We start from the raw sequence: 27,087 nt of genomic DNA on the forward strand, positions 1-27,087 counted from the left end.
ACTGCTATCTCTACTGCTGACGGCCGATCGATGAACCCAATTGACCTCCGCAAACTGGTTTAGAATCACTTAATCCATCTCCCAGTTTATTAATATATTTTATCAACATTTCTACTTGGTTATAATCCAGCCAATAAATATTTATGTTAGATTGTATGCTGATCTGGAATCAGTTACATGGCTTTCATCGAAAGTCCAGTCTGATTGTAGACTGCGTGAAAAAGGAGTTGGAGTCAGTTTCACTCTTGCTCTTCTGAAGAATTGTCCACCCATATGCTCACACCCCTCATGTACACTACCGTTCAAAAGTTTGTGGTCACTTAGCTTTTCTTTCAAAAACAAGGAAATGTCAACAACAAAAAATGTCCATTAAAATAACATCAAATTGATCAGAAATACGGCGTAGACATTGTTAATTTTGTAAATGACTATTGTAGCTGGAAATGGCTTATTCTTTATGGAATATCTACATAGGCGTACAGAGGCCCATTATCAGCAACCATCACTCCTGTGTTCCAATGGCACGTTGTGTTAGCTAATCCAAGTTTATCCTTTTAAAAGGCTAATTGATCATTAGAAAACAATTTTACAATTGTGTTAGCACAGCTGAAAACTGTTGTGCTGATAAAGTAGCAATAAAACTGGCCTTTAGACTAGTTGAGTATCTGGAGCATCAGCATTTGTGGGTTTGATTATAGGCTCAAAATGGCCAGAAACAAAGACCTTTCTTCTGAAACTCGTCAGTCTGTTTTTGTTCTGAGAAATGAAGGCTATACCATGCGAAAAATTGCCAAGAAACTGAAGCTCTGGTACAACGCTGTGTACTACTCTCTTCACCGAACAGCGCAAACTGGCTGTAACAAGAATAGAAACAGGAGTGGGAGGCCCCGGTGCACAACTGAGCAAGAGGACAAGTACATTAGAGTGTCTAGTTTGAGAAACAGATGCCTCACAAGTCCTCAACTGGCGGCTTCATTAAATAGTACTCGCAAAACACCAGTCTCAACGTCAACAGTGAAAAGGTGACTGTGATCCCGGCCTTGTTAAATGTTGAGGGGCGGTAGGTAGCCTAGTGATTAGAGCGTTGGGCTAGTAACCGAAAGGTTGCTAGATCAAATCCCCGAGCTGACAAAGTAAAAATGTCATTCTGTCCCTGAACAAGGCAGTTAACTTAGGCCGTCATTGTAAATAAGAATTTGTTCTTAACTGACTTGCCTAGTTAAATAAAAAAAATGTCTACACTGTATTTCTGATCAATTTGATGTTATTTTAATGGACCAAAAAAATTGCTTTTCTTTCCAAAAAAGTCTGTCTAAAAAAAGTCTAAGTGACCCTAAACTTTTGAACGGTAGTGTACGTTATTTGAGTGACGAGGTCATGACGATCATTATAGTCCGCAATAAAAGTGCGTCTTTAGCCGATCAACCCAATAGGATTAACAGGATCAGATTACACAGAGCCTATCACACAGATTTATACCAACAAGGAATGTAGACTGTCCATGAAATAACTGTCTGGAACATGATATATAGAAAAGGGTTTGACACGTCGGTCTGCATAAGCAGACTGGTACAGTAGCCTCTTGACATTGAGGATAATGTAAATCTCTGATGACACCATTTTTCCTAGTGCACTACTTTTGCCAGAGTCATATGTGCTATTTGAGAAGAAGTCTATAAATTGCATTGGTCTTCGTCAGCCTCCTGTAACACTCTCTCCTTAGCAAACTTGTTTGTCACACTTGTGATGATGAAATCATCAGAGGATAACCCTTGAGTATACAGTATATGTTCTAGATGTTTTTCTCATGAATTACTGTGTGTGTGTGTGTGCGTGTGTGTCCTAAATCTGTCTATGCTGACACCATGCTGAGTTCCATGCACGTCCCTAATCCTAAGAGAGAATCTCTTAAAAGGGTCTCTGCCCGCCTCGGGGGGCAGAACACACCACCTCTCATCACCAGGATCTATTTCCTCCATCTATCTATCCAACCTACCAGCTAGAAATAGCTCCTCTCGTAGAAGGGATAGTGCTTTCACTTTCCTCTCTCAAAATACCAGAGAGGATAGAGAAAGACACAAACTCCTGTAGAGACACATAGACAAACAGAAACACACACACACCACAACAGCCGTCGCCATGAACGGCACAGAGGGCCCAAACTTCTACGTGCCCATGTCTAACAAGACAGGGGTGGTGAGGAGCCCCTTTGAGCACCCTCAGTACTACCTAGCTGCACCCTGGAAGTACTCGCTCCTCGCTGCCTACATGATCTTTCTCATCATCACAGCCTTCCCTGTCAACTTCCTTACGCTCTATGTCACGGTGCAGCACAAGAAGCTACGGACCCCCTTGAACTACATTCTGTTGAATCTGGCTGTGGCTGACCTCTTCATGGTGGTGGGGGGCTTCACTGTGACTCTCGCAACAGCCCTACAGGGATACTTCTTCCTGGGGGTCACCGGCTGTAACGTTGAAGGATTCTTTGCCACTATGGGAGGTAAGTCATGGTGGAGCCTTAGGCTAGGTAGAAGTTGTCGCAAGCTACAGGATAAGATATGTTTATTCCCATACTGGTTATGGTTAGGGTATGGGGAAATTTGATTTTAGATCTGTGGTTAAGAGGAACTTTTACCTAAAGGGGTGCCCAACTTTTTCAGGTGCAACCTCAATGTACCTTGAACTCAATGAGTTTAATGTAAGGAGATACAGATTTTTTTTTTCCCATATCAAGAACACTAGGGTTAAGTACCTTGCTCCACTAGGCTACCTGCCGCACTATAATATGTATATTTGCACCTCTTTTACACACCTGTGTTCTGTGACTGGGGGGATGGGGGAAAGGTATTTAATAACTGCAGATGTATAGGCCTTATATAATAAATACATTAAGCTTTGTGTTGAAGTAGGACCTACAGTAGTTATCATATCAATGTATGAAAACGTATATTTGTCAATATTTTTGGAACTCACTCACTGTACCCTGTGTACTTTTAGATACAGTAGCCTGTGTTCATTGTTAAGTTTTCTGCCTGTGTCCAATATTCCTTAACTGTCTGAATACTTTCTACACATGAGCATTTATACTGTGTATGTCTCTATAACTTGCTGTGTCTCTCTCAGGGGAGATCGCCCTTTGGTCTCTGGTAGTATTGGCCATCGAGCGCTATATCGTGGTGTGTAAACCAATGACCAACTTCCGCTTCAATGAGAGGCACGCCATTGTGGGCGTGGCCTTCACCTGGATCATGTCTCTCACCTGTGCTCTACCTCCATTGTGTGGCTGGTCCAGGTAGGTCACCCTCTAAATACCCTCCAAATAGCATATCCTACTAGTCTTACCTTAAATGTCACCTTAAGGACAGTGAATGGGCTGATGGCTGGTAGACCACAGGGGCAATACTTCTGTATATTACATTTTCAAACAAAAATATGAGTTGAATGTTTGTAGGTACATCCCAGAGGGCATGCAGTGTTCCTGTGGGATTGACTACTACACCCCGACGCCTGAGCTGGGAAACACCTCCTTCGTCATCTACATGTTCACCCTCCACTTCTCCATCCCTCTGGTCATCATCGGCTTCTGCTACGGCCGACTGCTCTGCACCGTCCGCGCGGTACGACCACACACACGGTCACTGAGTACCGGTAAACACACAGGACTAATATATCTCCAGTTAGGGCTCATATCAAAGCACTCTGTGTATGTCTGTCCGTTCAGGCGGCAGCCCTGCAACAGGAGTCGGAGACCACTCAGAGGGCAGAGAAGGAAGTGACCCGTATGGTGATCGTCATGGTCATCTCGTATCTGGTGTGCTGGATGCCCTATGCCACCGTGGCCTGGTACATCTTTGCCAATCAGGGCACCAACTTTGGCCCTGTCATGATGACCATCCCAGCCTTCTTTGCCAAGAGTGCTGCCCTCTACAACCCAATAATCTATATTCTACTCAACAGACAGGTAACCCAAGCAGATGATTCTGGAATTGTGTGTGTATGTCTACATAAAGCGTACATAGATAAACGTGTGTGAAAAACCTCCCCTCCTCCCTTCTCCAGTTCAGGAACTGCATGTTGACCATAGTGTGTTGCGGGAAGAACCCATTCGGTGAGGAGGAGACCTCCACCGCCTCCTCCAAAACACAGGCCTCCTCCATCTCCGCCAGCCAGGTGGCTCCTGCCTGACCTACGACCCATAAACCCTGACTCCTTACCTGTCCCAGCCCATCTGTGGACCCACCGCCAAGCAGCAGCCTCCGATAGGCCAATGTTCTCAATTTACCTCTGTCTGCACTGCAGGGGTGTGCCTGTTGTACCTGTACATATATCCCTCATTGTGACCTAAGCATAACAAACCAAGGAACAGTGCTTAGTTGTCTTCATCAATCGTTTACTGGAGTTGGTAGAAGTTGCCTCAAACCACTGATACAGTCAGATTATTTTACTCCCCTTTTAAAGGTTATGGTTAGGAATAGGGGTTGCATTGTCTGATACTAGGCCTCTGGTTAGGGCATCTTGACTTCTACCTCCAGCACTTTTAGCAGCACCACTGGGTGTCATTTTGGTGGCTGTCCAACTAACACGTTCCATGGGCTCCCTTCCCATTAAAACACATACAATCATTTAGTGTTTAAGTGAAACCTTCAAATGCCACAAAATAAAAAACTGATGTTAACATTTCTTTACATAATTGTTCAGCTTATGCCCCTTAAATACACTTTAAAGTATCTATTTGTTAAATTAATACTTAGGGTAAAATACATTTTAAATTTGTTTAGATTGTGCCTACCATAAAGCATTGAGGAGAGCTCTCCCCTGGTTTCTGTGTCTTTCCCATGATGAGGCTGAACGGGTTAGTTCTTAACACTTGGCTCGGAAAAGGTCCTGAATGTAAACAAATGAACCTGCATAGAACCTCTGCAGAAAGAAGACACCTCCTGAGAGTGTGTTTGTTTGTGTGCATGAGTGTGTGCATGCGTGTATGTTTAAAAGCTCTGGAGACAGGACTAGTGTTAATAATGTAAAGATTAGGATGTTGTACGTGACGTGGAAATAAAGTTGTTAAATGTCCTGGAATAAAAATGACGATAAAAATATGAGACCTTTCTTTTTCATAGCTGTTTCTTTCATATGGGAGCATTTACAGTACTATTCTTTCAGAAAAAGTCCAGATGCCCATTGGGTTGTTGGGTGGTATGCACAACCAATCAAGACAGCACAAACAAAACACTACAGTACATTGCTGCCCTGTGGTTTACAAATGTCACTTTGCTGAACTTTTCTCAGTTTACACAGGACTAGGGCCTAGATTCAGTCAGATCAAGCATTAACTGGCGATAACAGACACCCGCATAGCAGATGTTTTGGCAATGTCAGAGGTGAAACTGCTAGAGCTGTCAAATCGGTGAGCAGCTGCTCTTGCGATTGTTGTCATGAAAGCCAAAGCGTTAGAAGTTAAGAATGAGAAAATGTAGGCTATATAGAAATAATTTAGCTCAAATTTATAACTCATCCAATGAAATCATGAGCATTTCTATCATCCTAATCCAGGTGTAGATTATATCTCACATTCCAGTGTTCAAACTTGTAAATAAGGCTGCATGGGATTTTTGTTAATACAACTATGTGCAGCCAATGGGAATGTCCGCTTTAGGTATAATGCTGGGAGCCACTTGTGGATTTGACAGCTCTAACTCAGTGCCAATACCGCCAAAACAAACACTATGCAGATGCTGGCTAAAGCGGATTTGATTGAATCGAGCCATTGTCATTGATGAAAACAAGAATTTAAATATTTTTACGAAACTGAAATTTCATAACATTTTATACTATATTATAGCTTTGTAATAGCATTTATTTTCACAAACTCTGACAATAGACCCAAGTCATTTTGGCATCACAAGTACAGTCATGTCAAACAGTTCTTCCTCTTTGATTAACTGAAGGTCATAATTTTACTCTAAATTTCCCTCTTGGTCATAATCAATCTTCGTTCTCAGTCACTTCCAAAACAGATCAACCTGCCTTCACATGAACACATCCAATGTAATTATATAGAGTCTAGTCTCTTTGCAAGCAGGTCTGGCACATGAAACATCACCTAAATAAATCATCTAATTATACTCTCTACTCCTCCATAACCCATCACCAACTTGCAAAGCACATTGGGACTTGTAGTTCAAAGCACCGGTGGAGTTCTTTGCCCATTCCACCAATCAAACCTGAGAACAGTGCAGGTTATAAGAAGATGGGAGGAGTTTCTCATTCACATATCATTGAACAGGCCACTCAGAAAGCATTATAACTCAGCTATAAATATTGCTATGGACATTTATCATACAGTACAGTGCATCATTGGCTCGTCCCCCAAGAAAAAGGGGGTTAGTGCGTAAGATGGTTGCCAGGGATCCAGGTCCCAGAGGCGGTGACGTCATCCAGAATAAGGTCCATCTCCAAGTGCCTCCTCTAACTCCACTATGCTTCAGGTCAAAGCACTGTGAAACCAGAGTAAGATTTAAGCCAGGTGTGAATAAGCAGGAAACCAGATTGGGGTTATATCTATGTGTGAATAGAAGAGTCAACACAGTCAAAGAGAGGATCCAGAGATTCTATATTTGATATAATGGACGTGGGTATCAATTCCTCAGTATCTAAAGCAATTGCTCAGTACAAGGTAAGTTTCTTAGGACATTTCTTAATCCATGGTACAGTGCTCCCAATCAGGTTTCTGAGGCAGTCTTCTTGGGTTAGGGGTGGTACAGTAAAGCTCAAGCTGCCATCTCTTCCAGTCTTAAAGCAAAATCTTTCTTAAAGCAAAGAGTTCCTTTCTGTCTTTGGGCTCTATAAACAGAAGGGATATGTGGAGGGTAGACAGACAGGGGGTTTCCCAGGTCCTTGGACCCCAGGTAGGGTGGAGGCAGCCAGGGGGAATAGGCTGGAATCTGGGTAGAGGGAGACTCAGGCCTCACTGCTGCACTCATAGATGTTGTCCTCCACCAGAGCAATGACCTGCTCAAACTTGTGGTGCAGCTGAGTACGCTTCGCTGTGGGGTTGGACTCAAGAGCACTCACCACCTGACAGCAAGGAGGGTGAGAGAGAGGGAGAAGGAGAGCGAGAAAGAAACAGTTCAGACAATGGCCAAGTGAGCAACCTTACAAAACGTATCTACCCACAGTTAGAGAATGAGAGAGAGATAGAGAAATAGAGAGACTCATTTCAGTAACCCTTAAGCGTTCATGCATTCTACAGCACAAGACAGAAGCTCAACCACCTGCCCAGACAGAGAAAGAGTACTTCAGCAGTTCTCCAGCCTTCATGCATGACTCTCTCCCCACAAAAGCCTTTCCTGTTCACATACTATTTACAAAACCCATGTCTGTGCTGCATTTCATGCCTGCTAGTTGTCATGCGTTCAGTGGGTGTTACTGGCAGCATGTGCCCAGTGAGAGGGCTGAGTGCGAGAATGTGTAATTCAGAAGTGATTCATAGAGATTCCCAGAGAAACCTCTGAGTGCCAGGGCTTGGTTGCATAAAACATCTTAAGTGTTAGAGGGCACTTTGGTCACTCCACTGCAGGAAAGTGTGCAGGGAAATGTGCCTTAAAATGTTTTGTGCAACTGGCTTAAAGTTAAGGAAACTTTAAGGGAAAAGATGAGGGGGAAATTAATTTAAGATGTTTTATGCAACCGGGCCCTGGTGTCTGCTGGTACAGGAGAATGGCAGTGAACAGCAGTTATTAAACACGAGGGCCCTCAGACATTATGATGAGGGCCCTCAGACATCATCACTGTCTGAATCATTCCACGGAACAGTAGGTGTGTGTGTGTGTGTGTGTGTGTGTGTGTGTGTGTGTGTGTGTGTGTGTGTGTGTGTGTGTGTGTGTGTGTGTGTGTGTGTGTGTGTGTGTGTGTGTGTGTGTGTGTGTGTGTGTGTGTGTGTGTGTGTGTGTGTGTGTGTGTGTGTGTGTGTGTGTGTGTGTGTGTGTGTGTATTTCGGGTCTGGGTGAAAGAGGGTGTGTGGGGTTGTGAGGAGGCCGTTAGATCTTTAAAGAAGCATGTGATCGCCTGTACTGATGCTTCATGCCCTGATACTCATCTCTCTCTTTCTCTCTGAAACTCTAAACTCCATGTGGAATATAGACTGTGATAAGGCTGGAGACAGGGCCAGTTTAAACGTGTCAAACAGCTCATCCAGGGCAGAGGTAGTGTGAGAGATAGCGGATCTTACCTGGTTTCTGTATTTCTTGGCGTATTTGTAGATCTCCGTCAAGGCCAGGTTGGTATTGAACTCGTTTCTGTATTTCTGTAACAGAGTGAGCGTATCGTTCCGATATACAGTCAAAAGTTTGTATACACCTACTCATTCAAGGGTTTTTCTTTATTTGTACTATTTTCTACATTGTAGAATAGTAGTGAAGACATCAAAACTATTAAATTACACACATGGAATCATGTAGTAACCAAAAAAGTGTTAAACAAATCAAAATATATTTTATATTTGAGATTCTACAAATAGCCACCCTTTGCCTTGATGACAGCTTTGCACACTCTTGGCATTCTCTCAACCAGCTTCAAGAGGGAGGTACCTGGAATGAGTTTCAATTAACAGGTGTATCTTGTTAAAAGTTGATTTGTCAAATTTCTTTCCTTCTTAATGCATTTGAGCCAATCAGCTGTGTTGTGACAAGGTAGGGGTGGCATACAGAACATAGCCCTATTTGGTAAAAGACCAAGTCCATATTATGGCAAGAGCAGCTCAAATAAGCAAAGAGAAACAATAGTCCATCATTACTTTAAGACATGAAGGTCAGTCAATAGGGAACATTTCAAGAACTTTGAAAGTTTCTTCAAGTGCAGTCGCAAAAACCATCAAGCGCTATGATGAAACTGGCTCTCATGAGGACCGCCACAGGAAAGGAAGACCCAGAGTTACCTCTGCTACAGAGGATAAATTCATTAGAGTTAACTGCACTTCAGATTGCAGCCCAAATAATGCTTCACAAAGTTCAAGTAACAGACACATCTCAACACCAACTGTTCAGAGGAGACTGTGAATCAGGCCTTCATGGTCGAATTGCTGCAAAGAAACCCCTACTAAAGTACACCAATAAGAAAGAGACTTGCTTGGGCCAAGAAACACAAGCAATGGACATTAGACCGGTGGAAAGCTGTCCTTTGGTCTGATGAGTCCAAATTTGAGATGTTTTGGTTCCAACCGCTGTGTCTTTGTGAGACGCAGAGTAGGTGAACAGATGATCTCCGCATGTGTGGTTCCCACCGTGAAGCATGGAGGAGGAGGTGTGATGGTGTTTTGCTGGTGACACTGTCTGTGATTTATTTAGAATTCAAGGCACACCTTAACTAGCATAGCTTATACAGCATTCTGCAGTGATACACCATCCCATCTGGTTTGCGCATAGTGGGACAATCATTTGTTTTTCAACAGGACAATGACACAAAACACACCTCTAGACTGTGTAAGGGATATTTGAGCAAGAAGGAGAGTGATGGAGGGCTGCATCAGATGACCTCGCCACCACAATCACCTGACCTCAACCCAATTAAGATGGTTTTGGATGAGTTGAACCGCAGAGTGAAGGAAAAGTAGCCAACAAGTGCTCAGCATATGTGGGAACTCCTTCAAGACTGTTGGAAAAGCATTCCTCATGAAGCTGGTTGAGAGTATGCCAAGAGTGTGCAAAGCTATCGAGGCAAAGGATGGCTACTTTGAAGAATCTCCAATATAAAATATATTTTGACTTGTTTAACCTTTCTAGGGTATGTAGGACGAAATCGTCCCACCTACTCAACAGCCAGTGGAATCCCGTGGCGCGATATTCAAATACCTTAGAAATGCTATTACTTCAATTTCTCAAACATATGACTATTTTACACCATTTTAAAGACAAGACTCTCGTTAATCTAACCACACTGTCCGATTTCAAAAAGGCTTTACAACGAAAGCAAAACATTAGATTATGTCAGCAGGGGTACCCAGCCAGAAATAATCAGACACCCATTTTTCAAGCTAGCATATAATGTCACAAAAACCAAAACCACAGCTAAATGCAGCACTAACCTTTGATGATCTTCATCATATGACACTCCTAGGACATTATGTTATACAATACATGCATGTTTTGTTCAATCAAGTTCATATATCAAAAACCAGCTTTTTACATTAGCATGTGACGTTCAGAACTAGCATACCCACCGCAAACTTCCGGTGAATTTACTAAATTACTCACGATAAACGTTCACAAAAAACATAATTATTTTAAGAATTATAGATACAGAACTCCTTTATGCAATCGTGGTGTCCGATTTTAAAATAGCTTTTCGGCAAAAGCACATTTTGCAATATTCTGAGTAGATAGCTCGCCATCACGGGCTAGCTATTTTGACACCCACCAAGTTTGGCACTCACCAAACTCTGATTTACTATAAGAAAAATTTGATTACCTTTGCTGTTCTTCGTCAGAATGCACTCCCAGGACTTCTACTTCATCCACAAATGTTGTTTTGGTTCAAAATAATCCATAGTTATGTTCAAATATCCTCTGTTTTGTTCTTGCGTTCAAGACACTATCTGAACGGTGACGCGCGGACGCGTATCGTGACAAAAAATGTCAAAATATTCCATTACCGTACTTCGAAGCATGTCAAATGCTGTTTAAAATAAATTTTTATGCGATTTTTCTCGTAAAAAAGCGATAATATTCCGACCGGGAGACGTCCTTTCCGTTCAAAGACTCAAAATCGAAAATGGACTCTTCACGTGCACATGCACGCGCCCATCTCATTGTTCTCAGATCGTCCACTTACCAAATGCGCTACTGTTTTTCAGCCATGGGCTGCAAAGTCATCATTCAACATTCTGGCGCCTTCTGGGAGCCTATTGGAGCCTTAGGAAGTGTCATGTTACAGCAGAGATCCGTTGTTTTCAATAAAGAGAGTGTAGAAGGCCAAGAAATGGTCAGAGAGGGCACTTCCTGTACAGAATCTTCTCAGGTTTTTGCCTGCCATATGAGTTCTGTTATACTCACAGACACCATTCAAACAGTTTTAGAAACTTTAGGGTGTTTTCTATCCAAATCAAACAATTATATGCATATTCTAGTTTCTGGGCAGTAGTAATAACCAGATTAAATCGGGTACGTTTTTTATCCGGATGTGAAAATACTGCCCCTACCCAAGAGAGGTTAACACGTTTTTGGTTACTACATGATTCCGTATGTGTTATTTCATGGTTTTGATGTCTTCACTATTATTCTACAATGTAGAACATAGTAAAGATAAAGAAAAACCCTTGAATGAGTAGGTGTGTCCAAACTTTCGACCGGTACTGTAAATCCGTCAAACAAAAATATCTCAAAAAGTAATACATGAATTAACAGTGTATCACCGTTGAATGCAGTGACAGTCTGCCACCAAGGCTGACAAATTACAATCAATCAATCATATATATTTATCTGTCACCCCTCGCTATCTCACCCGTGACTCCTCGGCCAAGTGGGCGTTCATCTCCTGCTCGCTCAGTGGCGCCATCTCCTGGATCTGCTTGTAGTAGCACTGCACCCTCTTCTTGTACTCTGGGATCTCCTTGGCATACAGCAGCTTGTTGGTGGGAGAGTCCTGAAACAAGAGACACAGTCCTATTTAGTCAAAGTAACCTCTATGGATCTTGATCTTTTAGTAATCAACCAAACTAGTTCTGTCCTTTACCACTCTCCTGACCACGACCAGAATGTAATATAACCACTGCCTGTGTTTGGTTGTCAGATTGTTTTCAGTATGACAGTGATCAGTCCAGTGTATGGTGAGTGTGGTCTATGGTCAGTAAGTTGTTAATGAGACTGTGGGCAGCATGGTCTGTGGTCATATTGTAGTTGGTCTATGGTTGATATATGGTTGGTCTACGGTCCATGGTCATAGTGAGTGTTATCAGTGTGTGAGTAGGTCAGCACCTCCTTGTGCTGAGACAAAGAAGGGAGGGCCCAGGGTTTCCTCTCCTCACAATAGGAAAGTTAAACAAACCATATCTACAGCCACAGAGAACCAGGCCAGACATAACAACCCTTCTACTTACATCTGCTACTTCTCCAAGTTACTGACAGCATTTACAATGGTACTGAAAGCATTATTCAATCACTAAGGTACACATACAAGGTATTGGGTTGAGCTGAGCATACAGATATGTAGGCTATGCATTTGCGGGGGGTGTGTGTGTGTGTGTGTGTGTGTGTGTGTGTGTGTGTGTGTGTGTGTGTGTGTGTGTGTGTGTGTGTGTGTGTGTGTGTGTGTGGTATCGGAGCTAGGAAGACTCCAGCCACTGCCCCTCCTCCTGATAGGATCTCTCTCTTCCTCTCCACAAGGTCATTTCATTTCCTGTGGTTCCTCCATCTGCCTGACGACCCCCCTTGACCCCTAATAACCGCCCACACCCCCTCCATCCCTACTGTCTGTCTGCAGGCCACCAGATAAGGTTTTGGTGGAAGCAGCTTCGTTTCCAAGCCCTCTCTCACCCCTGCAGAGCGATTGCTAATCCAGACCTCTTACTGACCTGTCCTGTCCTGTCCTCTGACCGCTACACACTTGTGTATTATACTTGTGAGGATTTTGGGGGATTCCCATTCAAAGTCCTATTTACCCTAAACCTGACCCTAACCCAGGGTTTCCCAAACTAGGTCCTTTTGGTTTTTCCCCTAGCACTACACAACTGATTCAAATAATCAACAAATTATCAAGCTTTGGTCATTTGATTCAGCTGTGTAGTTTTAGGGGGGAAAAAACGAAACATGCACACCTTGGGTCCCGAGGACCGAGGACCGAGTTTGGGAAACGCTGCCCTAACCCTAGTTCTAAACCTAACCCTTAAGCCTAAAATAGTCTTTTTTCCATTTTAGGACTGGCCAAATGTCCGAATTCTCCTCCTTCTCCACATCCCAATGAACATAGATATTTTTATGGTGCCATGGTGTGTTTTTTTGTTTGTGTGTGTTTCACCTGCTTGAGGTGCTTACATTGGCTCTTTGGCAATGAACAAGTGGAATAGATCAGTATTGTTTGACAAATATCTCCAGGGAGGAAGTCAGTCAGAGAGACAGGAAGCAGTGTGTATGCTAGGGGTCACAGCGTCTGAGGGATGAGACTGATTTGTGGGGAGTGAGGGCACTGAAAGACACACACACACAGACACACACACACACACACACACACACACACACATAGGGGATTCCTGGCGCTCATGACCTTGGTTGAGCAGACTGGGCTGAAATAACATGAGGAGAGGTAGACAGAGCTGACGGACTGACTGGAGAAAGGAGGGGACGGAGGTTGGCAGGGACTGGGGAGGAAACTGGGGATTTCTGCACTTGCTTTTTCCTACTACGACTGACTTTGCTGATAACTATTTCGTTGAGGGAAAATGTACTTGTTAAGACAGTGATGTGTGGTTGTCTCACCTAGCTATCTGAAAATGAATTCAATAATTGTAAGTTACTCTGGATAAGAGCATCTGCTGTCAAAAATGGCATTTCTTTTCAGTGTGTAAGAGAATCTGCTGTAGGTACAGCTGTCTTGTGTAAGAGTATATGCTGTAGGTACAGCTGTCTTGTGTAAGAGTATATGCTATAGGTACAGCAGTCTTGTGTAAGAGTATATGCTGTAGGTACAGCTGTCTTGTGTAAGAGTATATGCTACAGGTACAGCAAACTTGTGTAAGAGTATATGCTGTAGGTACAGCAGTCTTGTGTAAGAGTATATGCTGTAGGTACAGCAGTCGTGTATTTGTAACTGTCAAAATATTCTTTGGTGATTTCATTGAACAGTTTTACTTTCATTTAATCCTTGGTTTTGCTTTTAAATAGTTGTGCTTTAGTATAATTTTGTTGGTCGAATTGCTGCAAAGAAACCACTACTAAAGTACACCAATAAGAAAGAGACTCGCTTGAGCCAAGAAACACAAGCAATGGACATTAGACCGGTGGAAAGCTTTGCAAATTACAGTATTCCAACAAAGATTTTCAAGCAATAAATATGCATTTTATAAATAAGGTAAATTTACAACAAGATTAGAAATAAAATGAAAATCACAAATTAAAGTTTATTCCTATTCCTGAGATTTGGGTAACCAAAATTGTGGTCTGCCTCTTGACAGTGGAGAGAAAAATGTACCCTTTAAAAATGAAATATCCAGCAATTCTACACATTATGCCAAGGAGGCGTAGAGAAAATCTTGCAGTTTTAAATTAAGTTTTCTGCAGTTTTACACATTTTGCCATGGAGCGAAGAGAACATTTTGCAATTTTATAAGAAATATCATGCTATTCTACTTATTTCGCCATGAGGCAGAGATAGATTTTTGCAGTTTTAAAGCACATTTCCTGCAATTCTACACATTTTCTCATGACTTATGTCATGTGTGCCCGGTCGGTATTCGGCCATGATTACTACAGGTTTAGATAACTGGCTAGACTAACTTACAATCTAAAAGTTGTTAGCTGACATGGCTAATTGAGGGACTGTCAATGACTGACAAAACATTTTAAAATCTGCTAATGCACAACCAAATTTCCAATTTACACCTTGTGTATTCTACTATTATAACTCTCAACAGTAAGTTGAGACCCCGACTGAGTTCCAAAGAAACAAAAAAAACATGGGGGGGGGGGGGGTCGGGTGCCCGCTAGCGGCCGGGGGCCCTAAGCGACCGCTTATGTCGGCCCTAATGTGTAACCATGTCTATGAGTGTGTGTTTACCGAGCAGTGAATATGTGTATGTGTGTATGCATGTTTATGTGTACTGTATTACATGTGTAGGTGTACCATAAAAGTGTGTGTAATGCATGTGTAAAGTGTTTTTGTGTCTCACCTTGCCCAGCTGCAGGTCTGAAATGGAGCAGGCGTCTATGAAGGCCTGGGCGATGACAGACAGACATGCATCCATGTGATCCGTCTTATCAATGTCAAACACAAACTGAGGGTTCTTCAGGATGTTCACCCAGAAACGCAAAGGTAAACTAAGGAGATGGGAAAACATTCTGTGAGCTTCAGAAAACATTTAGCATTAGAGGTACTATAGTACATCATGCTACATTGATGAGTAGATGATCAGATGTATCTAGTTCCCCTACCTGTTGGTCTTCCAGATGTGCAGGGTGTCGGGGTCAGTGATGCCCCTCTTGTCCGCCTGCTCCTCCAGGAAGTCAAAGAAGTATTTGATGGCCAGTGGGGGACGCTCTGCGGGAATACTGAGGATGGCCTGGAAAAGGTCGTCCAGGAACTTCTGCAAGGTTCCCTACGGAATCACAACACAGATGGGATCAGACACAGAACCAGAACTGGGATCAAGATGGATTGTTTGGAATTCCAGGATGATATCACTGTAAATAGAACTGATAATGGAATGATTCATAATGATAAAGGAAGGAGGCCTCTGGTTTAGCCAACTACTCTGTGATTGTCATGCGAAACTGTTCAGGCTCACGATTGGACATGCTAAGGAGTTGGCTAGCTTAAGCAGTTACAGACCCAAACTAGGCTGGGCACTGCTTTCTGTCACAGAATTGTAGACTGCAAATAGTTCAAGATGGCTGCCATGTATTTTTTATTTTCTTACCTTGGTGGAGAGGAGGCGTGTCAGGTAGATCTCAGGGAGGACCTTCTTACGGTGACTCTGTCTGTGGGACTTCTTATTCTCAAACAGCTCATCATGAGGCAGGACCTAGATGGGCAGGGGGCAGAGATTAGAGGTTAGAGGTCATGGTACAAAAACATCCAATCAGCACGATGGGAAATTACCTCATTCTAAATGGGAATCTACTGTACTACGGAGGTGACTAACATTTGACAGGGAGATTAAATGAAAAAAAAATGGTATTTTTGGAAAAGTTCAGTTAATACGTCTTCCATTTCAAAAGGTTTCTCTTATTCTTGCCTCATGAACACGACCCAGGAATCACAGTGGGGATTTATGAGGTATGACTAACATGATGTCACTTTATGAAATACTGCAAGTTGGAAACTTCTGGAATTTTCTCTTTCGCAATACCAGTATCATGTGTAACATGCTCCTACAGGTTTTAGCTAGGACAGGGGTATGGAGCTGGGGTAGAAAGACACTGCCATTTTTCCTCTACTGAGCCTGTCAACAAGCTCCAGTCCAGGCCAGCACACCATAATATGAAGTCCTACAACAAAAAACTGCACAGTAAAAATGACTGAAGCAAGAACTCATGTCTAACCCAAAGTCATATCTGAGTTTTTTCAATGGCTAATGTGCTATTAGCGTTGTCATGTCCTTGCTCCAGCTTTCCTACATGCACGTGCACACTCAAACTCTTATGAAATTGTGTAGTCAGATGTATTGCTCAGGCTTTCACTGTGTCTGTCTGAGTTAAATTGAGCTCTCTCTGAGACCAATGGGGCTAATGACAGAAGGAACGGGGTTTAATAGAGGTGAATGAGAAAGCTCTCTGTCCATGTGTGTGTGTGTGTGTGTGTGAGTGAGTGTGTCTGTACTTACTAAATGGACATATTTCTCTGTGTCCAAGTCTTTGGCTGCAGAGGGAGAGAAAAAACAGAAAAAAACAATCAGAAATCAGAGGAGAGAGAGAGAAATCAGAGGAGAGAGAGAGAGAAATCAGAGGAGAGAGAGAGAGAGGCAGTTTGAAAGAAAGAAGATTGGGGAGGGAAGGCGAGTGATAGACAGTAAAAAGGAAGACAGTTAGGGGTTTATGGAAAAGAGAGAGTGTATGTGAGAGCTAACTATTCAGGTGGATTGGAAGCTGAGTGAAAAAAAGAAAGATTATGAGTGAAAGAATGAGAGGGAGAAAAGCTGAAGAGAGACAGACACAGAGTTTGTGATTGGTGCTGGAGCCAGTGTAATGAGTTTACAAAGCTCAGGCATGCGCGTAGACAGACAGACAGACAGACAGACAGACAGACAGACAGACAGACAGACAGACAGACAGACAGACAGACAGACAGACAGACAGACAGACAGACAGACAGACAGACAGACAGACAGACAGACAGACAGACAGACAGACAGACAGACAGACAGACAGACAGACAGACAGACAGACAGACAGACAGACAGACAGACAGACAGACAGACAGACAGACAGACAGACAGACAGACAGACAGACAGACAGACAGACAGACAGACAGACAGACAGACAGACAGACAGACAGACAGACAGACAGACAGACAGACAGACAGACAGACAGACAGACAGACAGACAGACAGACAGACAGACAGACAGACAGACAGACAGACAGACAGACAGACAGACAGACAGACAGACAGACAGACAGACAGACAGACAGACAGACAGACAGACAGACAGACAGACAGACAGACAGACAGACAGACAGACAGACAGACAGACAGACAGACAGACAGACAGACAGACAGACAGACAGACAGACAGACAGACAGACAGACAGACAGACAGACAGACAGACAGACAGACAGACAGACAGACAGACAGACAGACAGACAGACAGACAGACAGACAGACAGACAGACAGACAGACAGACAGACAGACAGACAGACAGACAGACAGACAGACAGACAGACAGACAGACAGACAGACAGACAGACAGACAGACAGACAGACAGACAGACAGACAGACAGACAGACAGACAGACAGACAGACAGACAGACAGACAGACAGACAGACAGACAGACAGACAGACAGACAGACAGACAGACAGACAGACAGACACACACAGACACACACACACACACACACACACACACACACACACACACACACACACACACACACACACACACACACACACACACACACACACACACACACACACACACACACACACACACACACACACACACACACACACACACACACACACACACACACACACACACACACACACACACACACACACACACACACACACACACACACACACACACACACACACACACACACACACACACACACACACACACACACACACACACACAGAGAGAGAGAGAGAGCCCCATGGTGACTGTGCTCTCATTAATCCAGGCCTAGCTTTGGCAGGCAGACAGGTTTAGGCCCCGGTCCCAGTCCAGACCCTCTGAGGTGATCACAGAAAGGGGTAAATGTGTTTTACATTAGCCAGGGTTTACTTCACATCCATTTAGCCTGTTTCTGGCCCAATATGACTGAGAGGAGAGGCCCTAATCATTAAGGTGGACAGAGCGGGTCTGTCAGAACTAAGATCTGTTCTGGGTGAGGTTAGCAGACCCTCTGAAATGTTGACGTCACAGTAGAGAATCATCTGGTACAGGGAACACTCCCCCTCCTGTTTCATCTGGGGCTAGATATCTGTTCATGCTTATGGCTACTGGATACCAACCATGCTGTAGAAAGGTCTAAATGTCTGGTTGGGGTCACAGTGTCACAGTGTCTCCTGACCCCTCCTGTCTCAGCCTCCAGTAATTACGCTGCAATAGTTTATGTGTCGGAGGGCTAGGGTCAGTCTGCTATATCTGGATTATTTCTCCTGTTTTATCCGGTGTCCTGTGTGAATTTAAGTATGCTCCCTCCCTCCAATTCTCTCTCTCTCTCTCTCTGATGACCTGAGCCCTAGGACCATGCCTCAGGACTACCTGGCCTGATGACTCCTTGCTGTCCCCAGTCCACCTGGTCGTGCTGCTGCTCCAGTTTCAACTGTTCTGCCTGCGGCTATGGAACCCTGACCTGTTCACCGGACATGCTACCTTGTCCCGGACCTGCTGTTTTCGACTCTCTCGCTGTACTGCACCTGCTGTCTCTAACTCTGAATGACCGACTATGAAAAGCCAACTGACATTTACTCCTGAGGTGCTGACCTGTTGCACCCACTACAATCACTGTGATTATCATTATTTGACCCTGCTGGTCATCTATGAACATTTGAACATCTTGGCCATGTTCTGTTATAATCTCCAGCCGGCACAGCCAGAAGAGGACTGGCCACCCCTCATAGCCTGGTTCCTCTCTATGTTTCTTCCTAGGTTTTGGCCTTTCTAGGGAGTTTTTCCTAGCCACCGTGCTTCTACATCTGCATTGCTTGCTGTTTGGGGTTTTAGGCTGGGTTTCTGTACAGCACTTTGAGATATCAGCTGATGTAAAAAGGGCTTTATAAATACATTTGATTGATTTGATTGATATACTGTGTGTGTGCGTGCATCTGTGTGTGATTGATTAAGCGAAACTATTACAGCGTGTTTTATGGCGGGAAATGTATGTATGTCGGTGGTTTGATGTGTGTGTATGTGTTTAATATGCTCAGGATAAAGTGAATGTGTGGGGTTTTACTGTAATACGCTCAGGATGAAGTGAGTGTGTGCAGTTTTACCATAATAAAGTTTGTATTTTTCTAAGCATGTAGGAGTGTGTGACAAGGTGACAGAGTGTGTGTGTGTGTGTGTGTGACCTACCTCTCCCCAGTGTGTTGTCTCTCTTGTCTTTCATGCTCATGGCGAACGACGCCCCCTCTGGGATCTGTGGGAGGGTTCAGAGGTCACAGGAACAGGGGTGAGAGGGGGAGCACGAGAACTGGATCATTATCCGCTGCCTCAGGGTATGTGTGTGTGTTCGGGTGTGTGTGTGAGTCTGAAGTGGCAGGGTGGCTCCAGGGGGGCTGTGGGGTGTTGCAGGGGGGCTCATTAAAGTCAACACAGTGAAATGGATTGAACAGTCTTGCCAGTAAACCGAGACTGTTAGTACACACTGTGCCTCACTGCCTTCACAACTCAGCACTAACTTAACAGAGCACGTAACAGCACTGGTAACAGGGCAAAGGTTATAAGTCACCACCCGACTGTTTACACACACAAATACACTCAGACACACAGAATTACTCTAACACATTAAAAACATATCAAGACACTAGAAAATGCAAAGACCCCCCAATACATTTTTTTTTTACAAGACAAAACACAAATACCCACAGACAATGACAGATACAAACAAAAACAGAAATCACACAATAACATACTGCATGTGTATGATGAACAAACACAGTCACAGAGGGCACCACACACATACTGTATTGACACCCATTTGTATGCAAACACAGATAAACAGAATGTGGCACCCCTTGGGCAGTCAACATTTACAGTGACTTCTCACCCTCACCTCTGTTACTTCCACCCTTGCTGTGAGTGTGTTAATGTCAGGGAAAACACAAAGACACAGGGGACACACACCACGCACAACCTCACTTATGCATGCACTCACGCACGCACACACACGCACAGGTGAGATGGTGTGTGTGTTGTGGGAGCAGAGCCTTGCCTGGTAATGCGTGACTGTGTTGAGTTTCTTCCTGCCATCCTCCATCACTGAAGTGTTATCCAGGTCCTGGAGGATCCTGCTGTTACTACCAGACGCAAACCATTCTACAGCACAGCAGAGAGGGGAAAAAAGGAGAGAGGGACGAGGAAAGGGACAAAATGTTATGAATGTTCAAATGCATTTGGCCATCTATTGTATAAGCTTCATGTCAGTTGAGCTACAAAGCAAGAGTTGATCAGGGCTCCCTTTAAAAAAATGTCTCTCAATCAATCTAAATAAAGGAAGGAGAATAAAATACAGTTTTCTCACCCAGGTCTACGTCCTCTGCCTGGGGCCACTGCGAGAAGGGCAGGTTCTTATAGAAGGCATCTAGAATCTTGTCCTTCACCTGGCAGATGGTGTCTGTGTTCATCACCCTCACGGCCAGAGAGTCCATCCCACAGCCCTGGAACGAGACGTTGATGTTCTGGACACACACAAAGAGTGGGAGGACATTAGAGTAGGCAGGGTAGGTCACAATTATTTAATTAGGACATTATAAACAGGATTATATACAGGTGAATGATTGACACATGATACATGCATACAGCAAGACTTTTAGATTTTTTATTAACCAATCAGTTGTCAGTATATGAAATCAGCATTGCTGTGTGGTGACTGACCTGTGGCTTGGCCTCAATGTTCTCTCTGAGCAGCCACTCCTCGTTGAGGGTGTACCGGGCCTTCCCTGTGATGGCGTCTATAGAACCCTTGTTGATCTGCTGCTTGATGGCACACAGTAGCAGGAAGAAGGGCTCGCCCACTGTCTCCTGAAGAAAACATCACAGTAACATGTTAAAAACGTAACAGAAAGCTTTGAGAACCGAGGGATGATGTTTCTCAGTAAGGGGTTCAACAACATTGACAGTGGATCCTCATGATTTGATAAAAAGGTCCAGGTGAGTCTCTTTTTTATCCCTCCATCCTTCCCACACCTTGAGGTAGCTGTACATGCAGATAGACATCCAGTTGGTGAGCATCTTCTCCACCACAGACTCTGTGCGTCGCAGCATCAGCTTGGGGTTCTTGGCGGCCGAGGCGTCGATCAGGTCCACCAGCAGATCCTTCATAATGCTGGTGTAGTACTCCAGTTTACCATGGAGGGCGATAGTGAGCAAGGACGCCAGGCTACACCTGAGGAAAGAGACAAAAGAAAAACACCAAAATGTGTGTGAGAACAGAGTACAGAGACATACCCGATTCATGCAAGAGGATTTACTCCCCGCACCTGAGAACACACAGAGTTATGTAGTTCAGAAAGGAAATACCACTTGTACATTTAACCATTTATTAGAAAAGATAACCATGCATAGTATTGGCATTAGCAAGAGACACCAGCGCATGTGTGCGTGTGACATCTGGCATTGAGGAAGCATGTGTAGAACTGATCAACTTAACTAGACCGCATGTAAGTAGAGTGTCAATACATTTGGTGCAATATCCGTTGATGCCATCAGCTGATGCCACCACACTTGGGTTTCCCTTCTGAACTGGCTCCGTTTTATTTATGAGTGGTCCAAATGGATAGAGGGTGTGCACGGGGTGATTTCCATAACGAAGAGCCTTTCATCCAGGAGACCAGGTAGGGAAATATTATAGCTGCTGTGTTGCTTAGCCTGGAGAGGGAGGGAAGTGGTTTGGTCTCAGGTAACCTAATGTAGCAGGAGTAAAAGAAATGCCTGAGTTCCTAAATCCAGTTTTCAGCAGAAAAGGAAGCTAGGTTGAAGATATCCCTGAAAATCGGATGCATCCGGTTGTTGGCAACTAAGCTAAAGGTGGGACTCGGGGTCTTTGAAGAGCCTCCAGAAAAACATTGTTTTTACACTGATATGCTGAGGTGTTGTATGGAGCTGTCATATTCTACACATAAACACTTTGAACTGGGAAGAGGTGGATTCCAACTTAGGAAATTACGCCTTTCTTTCGCACGCCTTTCCTACGCATTTCTCAGTAGTTGGTATTCAGACTTACCTTGTGCAGGTGTGCAACAGGCTTTGGCAGGCGTGGTTCCCTTGCGCGCACTGAATAAATGTAAATCAACTGCTGAAAACCCTCCCGCTTGCTGGCCAACAGAATTTCTAGTGGAGCTTTCATTCAATAGGGTTGTCAGTACATTTATCTTAATTTTAAGCCATCCCTTTAAATACTGTGTACCTTTAATTAGAATTTTGGCGACAGACTAGAATACATTGAGAGAACTGGTTCAGAAAATAGGGATCAATAAAAGAAAGCCATCTGAATATATGCATATTAGTCTCCTATTCAACACCAACTGGTAGAATATATACTCTGATCTTGTAGATTATGTAGGCAAATTTTAGAGTTAGGAAAGTATGTATGTAAAAACAGGTTTGGAGAGCCTGTACTCACAAAATATATTGATGAATAACAAAGACAGTGGTTTGATTCATCCTGAAAGTTGGCATTTTCAAATTCAATCTATGAAATATTAGAAGGTGTGAAGAAAAGTGTACAATAGGGCTTGAACAATAGTCCTATAAATCTACCCTGATTCTCGCTAATCATGGAACTGTTTGACAACGGTCCAGTCATTGTAAAGTGTGCACCAGGCTCCAGGTTTACCTGCTATGTGTGGTCTTCCACAATGATTCAAATAGGCTACATGTACCAAATGATTGCACAACATTAGCCTAATGTGATCCACTAATGCTAGCGACCCTCAGGACCAACTACACAGACGTGACAGAGGAAAGAACAACTGCACAGACGTGACAGAGGAAAGAACAACTACACAGACGTGACAGAGGAAAGAACACCTGCACAGACGTGACAGAGGAAAGAACAACTACACAGACGTGACAGAGGAAAGAACAACTACACAGACGTGACAGAGGAAAGAACAACTGCACAGACGTGACAGAGGAAAGAACAACTACACAGACGTGACAGAGGAAAGAACAACTACACAGACGTGACAGAGGAAAGAACAACTACACAGACGTGACAGAGGAAGAAAGGTCAACGGAATGGAATGGAATGATGCAAAATGGAAGCTAAAGTGGCAGTTGGAAATGTATGTGGGTATTACTGACGGTGACTCCCGATCGTGGCTAATATTTCACATGATACAAATTGTAAAAAAAAACACTGAAATTATGAGACCACACATTTTAAAATCTGAATAACGGCACAGCTATTTATAACCTATTTCACTGTTGGAAAGGGGCCGCAATACATGTCACGTTGATATAATTTTCAGTTTGCTTCCATGTGGATGGTTTCACATTCGTCTCTAGGGATCATAAGGAAAAATAATCTAAAACAATTGGTATATGCACTCCAAACGGATTACTAATTTACCTAGCTCTTATCAATAGCTCTTCTCCATTTACAAACTACAGTGCATGGAGAATGCTGTTATTTCTATGGAAAAAATAAAGTAGATGCTTTTTCCACTTGGAACCTGCAGGTTGGCTCCACCTTATTCATGGTTTCCTGGCATGTAAAGCTGGTGGAATTATGAGGGAATTAAGTCAAGGTCAGAATACCGCTTATCTGTAGACACACCTCTGCCATACCTTCATTTCTTAGATCTGCACCCCGAACGAATAGCGGGTGAATAGAGTGCTATTCTCATGCTTAGGTTCAAGGTCAGAATACGCATAGAGAGAAAAATGCATAAAAAGGGAATGACGTTCCATTTACGCATGTTTAACTTGGGTTGGAATCAGGGCCTTATACAGTAGACAGTAACAGTGTTTTGGGTTTGAAGTGTGCATGGTTGTCATGATTTTCATGGTTACCTGTCGCGTACGGCAAAGTCCTTCTGTTGCTCCAGCGCGTGGACGAAGGTAACCAGGAAGTGCTTGTTGTTGAGAAGAGTGGAGAAGAGAGTTATGCCCTCTTCCATGTTAGGCTTGGCTGTGTTAGAGGGCTGGAGAGACAAAGAGAATGAGGACAGAGAAAAGAGGGAGTTACAGTATGTGTATTGAACCAACCTGTTCAATCAGCCTCCTCCCTAACCCAAATCCATCTCATAACTTCATATGATCAGGGTATGATCACTAAAAGTCATTATGCAGTTTCTACCTCTGAGCTTTCACCTGCTCTCTCACACTCTCAGCCTAGTTAATGAGATGATATCCTATCTAATGGTGCATCTAAGCAGTGCTCTGATAAAGTCTTCCCCCTGGACTGCAGCAATATGCTCCTGTTTTCACAGTGACAGGAGACCGGTGATAAATGGCAGATGTGAGATTTGGACGCTGTGGCCTGGAAAACATGGGAAGGATCTAAAACACTTTATCACTCTTAGACAGGCTCCCCAGGCTGTTGACCCAAAACCATGCAGTGATGCAATAGTAGATCTCTCTCTTTCTCACACACACACAACCAACAGAGATGGCTGACTGCATGGTTACAGTAAAATGTGTGGTGCCATTGTCATGGAGATGGTGGGAAGTGTGTCAACAACCTGCCAGTTTCTGGGTGGGCTGGGGTAGTGTTTGACAACATGAAAACTGCCAGAGTCATAAGGACTGGCAGCTGGTGAATGGGAATTAAAATGCAATGTATACATACAGATAGAGACACATGCACACACACACACACACACACACACACACACACACAGTTGTGGTTTCCTTCTATAGTTACTCCTAATCAACAGCCTCACCGTGGAGACGTAATAATCGGTGTGACCCAGTTGTGAAGCAGAGGCGCTGGAGATAGAGGGGAGCAGAATGGATAGTGGAACACTTCAGGGGGTTAACTCTTTACCTGCCAGTCCTGCAGAAGGGGGTGTGTCTCAGGGAGGGCTCGTGGACCGAGGGTGTTGTTCTCATAGACGGGCTGGACCAGACTCCTCTCATAGTCTGAACACATCTGAGATAAACACACAGAGAGACAGAATCAGACTGTGCGGACAGTGTGTGCTTGTGTGTCTGGCGATGTTGGAGTAAGTACATAATAATAATAACAATAGAGGGGGTGCTTATATTTGTCCTATTTCACACATGTACAAGTGTGTATTAAAACGCATGTGTGATTGGAAATGTGTTTTTTGCACATCCCAACTCGCCCTTAGACACCGTCGGAGAGTGCGGTCACGGCCAGCGTCTACCATTATCAACGGAGACCCTGAGCAATTAGGGTTAAGTGCCTTGCTCAAGGGTACATCGACAGATTTTTCACCTTATCAGCTCGGGGATTCAAACTAGTGACATTTTGGTTACTGGCCCAACACTCTAACCCAGGGGTGTCAAATTAATTCCAGAGGGCCTAGTGTCTGCTGGTTTTTGGATTGTCCTTTCAATTAAGCCCTAGACCACCAGGTGAGGGGAGTTCCTTACTAATTAGTGATCTTAATTCATCAATCAAGTACAAGGGACAAGCGAAAACCCGCAGACACTCGGCCCTCCGTGGAATGACTTTGACACGTGCTCTACCAGCTAAGGTCCTTGCCATTGTTAGGTTGTACTAAAGCGTGTATATGCATACAAAAGTGTAAAAGTGTGTATGGGTGAGTAGAAGAATGTGTGCTGTGTGCGGCAGTGTGTTTACATAAGTGGGGAAAGTTTTCTTGTGTGAGTGGCCAGCATTGTTCTGTCTCCTTGAAACATCATGTTTAAACATGAAACACACTGTTCTGTCTGTATCTCTGTCTGTGGAAAAACAGATAGAAAAGAGAAAACACTTACATGTAACAAATATATGTTCTCCGCTAGTGACTAAAACCACACCACGCTTGAAAAGTTTTGGGATGGTAATATATTGGATATGTGAAGAACTATTTAATGTAAATGGTTTCTGATCGAAAATCTCTCTCTAATGGTTGTAGTAAGGTGGTTGTAGTAAGGTGATTGTGTGTGTGTGTGTGTGTGTGTGTGTGTGTGTGTGTGTGTGTGTGTGTGTGTGTGTGTGTGAGAGAGAGAGAGACTGACTCACCTTGGGGAAGAAAGTGCGTGTGACAAACTGTTTGTACTCCAGGAAGGGGATTCCCTGGCTACTGTTCAGCTCCTTAGTCAGGTCTGTCATATCTGTCTGCAGCTCTGCAAAGCCTGGAGGGACACCACAGGGTTAGAGGATAACATCTCACCACCATTCACAGGACATTTAGTCCAGAATACCTCAGACGACTGTCTTTTATTCCAGAGCACAGGCCCAGAACCATGCATATGTCTCTACCTAGTTCTCGAACATTATTTCACATTCTAGAATATCCCAGAACTAAGGTTTAACTACATTACATTCTAGCATGTTCTGGTGTCACATGACCGTGCCAGCATTTGCAGTCCAGCACAGCATGCAGGGAAATATTTACAAAACACAATCAGAGCTGCCAGATTCAATCTGAGAGTCTCCTATCAGAACCATGTGTGCTTGCAGTAAAACCCACAAGAACAGTATCAACATATCTAAACACATGGGTCTCATAGGTTCTGGTATGAGTGGATTATGTTCTGTCATTACAAGCTGTTATGAGACATGGAGGGGCTGTGTTGTCTCGTTATTGGACATGGGAAATCTCTTTATGGACAAGCTCTTCCTTCCTCAGGATGAGAAGTTTGTTTACGTTTTATACAATAATCACCATGGAGACATTCTGTGTGTGTGTATCTGTGTATGTGTGTGTGTGTGTGTGTCAGGCCAAAACTCCCTCTTAAGCATTTCCCTTCGGGATAATACATCCCCTGACAAATAGTCCTTTGGTCAGGCCTGACCATCAATGACTGACTCTACAGCCAAATTCCAATGCTCTTCAGTCACACACCTTATCAC

The 27,087-nt window shown here is 43.7% G+C and overlaps 2 protein-coding genes across 2 annotated transcripts in view; one reads left to right on the top strand and one right to left on the bottom strand.

Annotated features, from left to right (window-relative positions):
• The first annotated feature begins 2,137 nt into the window (after positions 1-2,137).
• On the top strand, positions 2,138-5,095 carry LOC100136369 (rod-like opsin). Its single transcript, NM_001123536.2, is given in 5 exon segments — positions 2,138-2,500; positions 3,124-3,292; positions 3,452-3,617; positions 3,722-3,961; positions 4,060-5,095. Coding segments are annotated over 5 exon segments (1,062 nt in total). The 5' UTR covers positions 2,138-2,139; the 3' UTR covers positions 4,186-5,095.
• Positions 5,096-5,103: 8 nt separating this feature from the next.
• Positions 5,104-27,087, bottom strand: part of LOC106571875 (plexin-D1) — a 114,484-nt gene continuing 92,500 nt past the window's right edge. The window contains exons 22-36 of the mRNA XM_014145393.3: positions 26,254-26,366; positions 25,087-25,191; positions 24,111-24,241; positions 21,282-21,480; positions 20,970-21,116; positions 20,617-20,773; positions 20,308-20,411; positions 19,449-19,512; positions 16,526-16,560; positions 15,620-15,724; positions 15,135-15,298; positions 14,873-15,020; positions 11,494-11,634; positions 8,228-8,302; positions 5,104-7,074 (exon numbers count right to left, since the gene is read on the bottom strand). Coding sequence (XP_014000868.2) covers positions 6,958-7,074; positions 8,228-8,302; positions 11,494-11,634; positions 14,873-15,020; positions 15,135-15,298; positions 15,620-15,724; positions 16,526-16,560; positions 19,449-19,512; positions 20,308-20,411; positions 20,617-20,773; positions 20,970-21,116; positions 21,282-21,480; positions 24,111-24,241; positions 25,087-25,191; positions 26,254-26,366 — 1,805 coding nt within the window. The 3' untranslated portion in view covers positions 5,104-6,957. The remainder of the gene's footprint in view (positions 7,075-8,227; positions 8,303-11,493; positions 11,635-14,872; positions 15,021-15,134; positions 15,299-15,619; positions 15,725-16,525; positions 16,561-19,448; positions 19,513-20,307; positions 20,412-20,616; positions 20,774-20,969; positions 21,117-21,281; positions 21,481-24,110; positions 24,242-25,086; positions 25,192-26,253; positions 26,367-27,087) is intronic.

This window comes from Salmo salar, chromosome 15 (genome assembly GCF_965601325.2).
Source record: "Salmo salar chromosome 15, fSalSal1, whole genome shotgun sequence".
In the NCBI taxonomy this organism is placed as follows: domain Eukaryota; kingdom Metazoa; phylum Chordata; class Actinopteri; order Salmoniformes; family Salmonidae; genus Salmo; species Salmo salar.